Source organism: Pygoscelis adeliae, unplaced genomic scaffold, assembly GCF_000699105.1.
Source record: "Pygoscelis adeliae isolate BGI_AS28 unplaced genomic scaffold, ASM69910v1 Scaffold114, whole genome shotgun sequence".
Classification (NCBI taxonomy): domain Eukaryota; kingdom Metazoa; phylum Chordata; class Aves; order Sphenisciformes; family Spheniscidae; genus Pygoscelis; species Pygoscelis adeliae.
Window position 1 is genome coordinate 2,439,509 of NW_008824587.1, and position 2,736 is coordinate 2,442,244.

The window sequence follows — 2,736 nt, forward strand, 5'->3', positions numbered from 1 at the left end:
CCCCCCCCCCCCCGGCCGGGTGGCCTGCGGGAGGTGGCGTTTATCTCCCGCCCGTGGGAGCGGGGTTGGGGGGTGCCAGGGCTGCGGAGCACCCGGGTCTCCGAATGGCCCGTCCCTCCCTGCCTTCCCACCCGGAGTGGCCTGGGGTGGGCTTCCAGGGCAGCCTCCTGGCTTCCGTAAGGCTGCTGAAATCAGGCCAAATGCTGGCAAAGTAGGCAAAATTAAATCCAGCCGTGGATTTTTGCCCTTTCAGGTAACGGTTGCATCATTTTTCCAGTTCCACAGGAGTGGTAGCGTCATTTTTCCAGCTGCACAGGCAGCTTGTATGTGAATACGGGACCATATTCCCCGAGATCTGTGCAGACCATCCCATCCCACGCCGGATTTAGGGCTTGCCTTGGGGCAGCAGTTGCCTCATCTGGGAGATAAACACACCCTGGGGGCCTCCTCCTCCTCCAGCAGCAAGCGATGAGCAAAGCTTTTGTTGCCTGCTCGAGCTCCCGGTTTTCTTGTCCGGTTGGCAGCTGGGGAAGGTGTACGGCGTGGAGTCCTACGTCCTGACCCCGTCGCAGACCAAGGACCTGTACCCACTGATGAACATCGACGACCTGTACGGCACGCTGTACGTCCCCAAGGACGGCACCATGGATCCAGCTGGTACCTGCTCAACTCTTGCCAGAGCAGCAACTGCCAGAGGCGCTACGGTAGTTCCTAATTAGTAATTACTCATTAATGCCTGTTGACCCTGGGAGGAAATTTCATCCTCTGCCTTCCCCATCTCCTCCTTTCCCACTGGAGCAGCGCTGCTCCTGCAGCATCAGGTCTTTGCCCGTGAAGGGCGTTGTCCTGTTCAGCTTTGGTGGCTGTTTGGGTCACAGCGACAAAGCTGACAGGAGCCGCGAGATCCAGGGAAAATGTAGGATTGAAAAAAAGACCTTTAGGAACAAGACGAGGCAGCGCCCAAGGCAGGTTCCTCAGGAGAGTGGAGGTTTTAGGGTCAGGTAACACAATCCATTCCTCGAGGCAGGGACTTACCAGCCCATCCTTGGTGCATTGCTTTGCTCATGTGCGTGTAAATAATAAACATCCTCTGCAACTGCAGTGCAGAGAGCAGTGGTTTGAGTCTGCAGCTGAGGAGGGGTATGTTGTTATCAGCAGTAACGGTAAGAGCTGTTGAGAAAAGGAGATGGCCATTGCCAGACCGCTGCTTAGATTCACCGTTCCCAGATTTGGGGGCTAGATGTCAGGCGAGCCGGGTTGTCCCACTGCCCTTGCGACCCTGCTGTGACTCTGCTGCCCTCCCTCTGCCACCAGATCATAGAGAACTGCCCGGTCACCGGCATCCAGGTCAGAGCTGACAATTTTGGGGTGAAGAGGGTGTATGCGGTGGAGACGGCCCACGGGACCATCCAGACTCCCTGCGTGGTGAACTGCGCAGGTACAGCGTGCAAAGCACGGCGGGGAAGGTGGGTGACCGGGGCTGCGGCCACAGGGCAGGGGGTGGCTTTGCATCCCGTGAGGCGGAGGGTCTGCATCAGCCCTTGTCCCCCCCCATCTGGCTGTCACCCCCAGACCGCCGCAGCTCTCTGGTGGGGTGTGGAGGATGGAAAGGTGCTCAGTGTGGGGCTGCTCTCTCCGCAGGCGTGTGGGCGCGAGCCCTGGGCCGGCTGGCCGGTGTGCACGTGCCGCTGGTGGGGATGCATCACGCCTACGTGGTGACCGAGCGCATCGAGGGCATTCAGGTCAGTCCCGCGTGGCTGCAGATCGGCACCTCTGCTCCCGAGAGCAGCGCGGGCTCCTGCGCCCCTGCACGTGGCAGGAGGAGATGGGACAGACCCCCCTGCACGCCCGGACTTGCAGGATCCCCCCCACATTCCTGCCTTCAGCGCAAGCCTGTGCTGCCGGGCCAGGCTCTGCAGGCACCCGGGGAAGTGCACACCCAGCAGCTTCTCCTCCTAGCAGGCCTATCAGACGACCTTTAATAGAGTTGTATTTAATATTTAAAAATGTTATGGCTAGCAGGAGAATTCCTTTTTTTTTTTTTTCTCGGTAGAATTATTATAGGGTCTCTGATGTGTTTGGTGTCTGATAGCAGCGTTCATAAAGATGCCAAACACTTTCTGAACAAACTCCAGGCGCCGGCAGGCAGAGGTGTAGCTCTCCAAGTGTTTCTAAACTCTCCCAAGAAATCTGTTCCTGCCGTCTGCCTGCAGAGAATTGTTCAGGAGTCAAAGGAGAACTCATTCATTCAGGCACCAGGGCTTTGAGGATGACACGTTAGTTGGTTTCCATCCCACTGACACAGTCTGTGTCTGACTTTTCAGTCCGAGGTGCCTCGTTTTAAAAAGTGCTGGTGTCAATGATTACATTTATACCCCAGTAACTCCTCTGTGCCGTACAAACACGGTGAGAGAGAGGCTTTTCAGAGAAGAGGCTGCAGCTTGCAGACCCCAGTGCCTCCCGTTCAATCCGCTTAATTCCATTTGTCAACATGAATTGCAGTAGGCCCTACACCAACACTTCCGTGCTATCTAAATGTTTCTCTATCCATTATTCACGAGAACAAATCCCTCATTCTTTGCGCACCGCTGCCCCCGTGTTGGGCTGTTGCATCCTCCTGCGGAGGTGGGTGGCGGAGGAGTGATACTTCCCAGGCTGGGATCAACCGCAGCGGCTGCTGCCGCTCCCCTGAGCATCCCCCGGGCGGCCCCTGCCGCGGCGGGGCGGCGGGCGGGG

General features: G+C 57.6%; 1 protein-coding gene across 1 annotated transcript in view; it reads left to right on the forward strand.

Moving 5' to 3' along the window:
• SARDH (sarcosine dehydrogenase) overlaps positions 1-2,736 on the forward strand; it is a 29,652-nt gene that overhangs the window by 6,393 nt on the left and 20,523 nt on the right. The window contains exons 2-4 of the mRNA XM_009322153.1: positions 525-704; positions 1,315-1,438; positions 1,642-1,742. Coding sequence (XP_009320428.1) covers positions 525-704; positions 1,315-1,438; positions 1,642-1,742 — 405 coding nt within the window. The remainder of the gene's footprint in view (positions 1-524; positions 705-1,314; positions 1,439-1,641; positions 1,743-2,736) is intronic.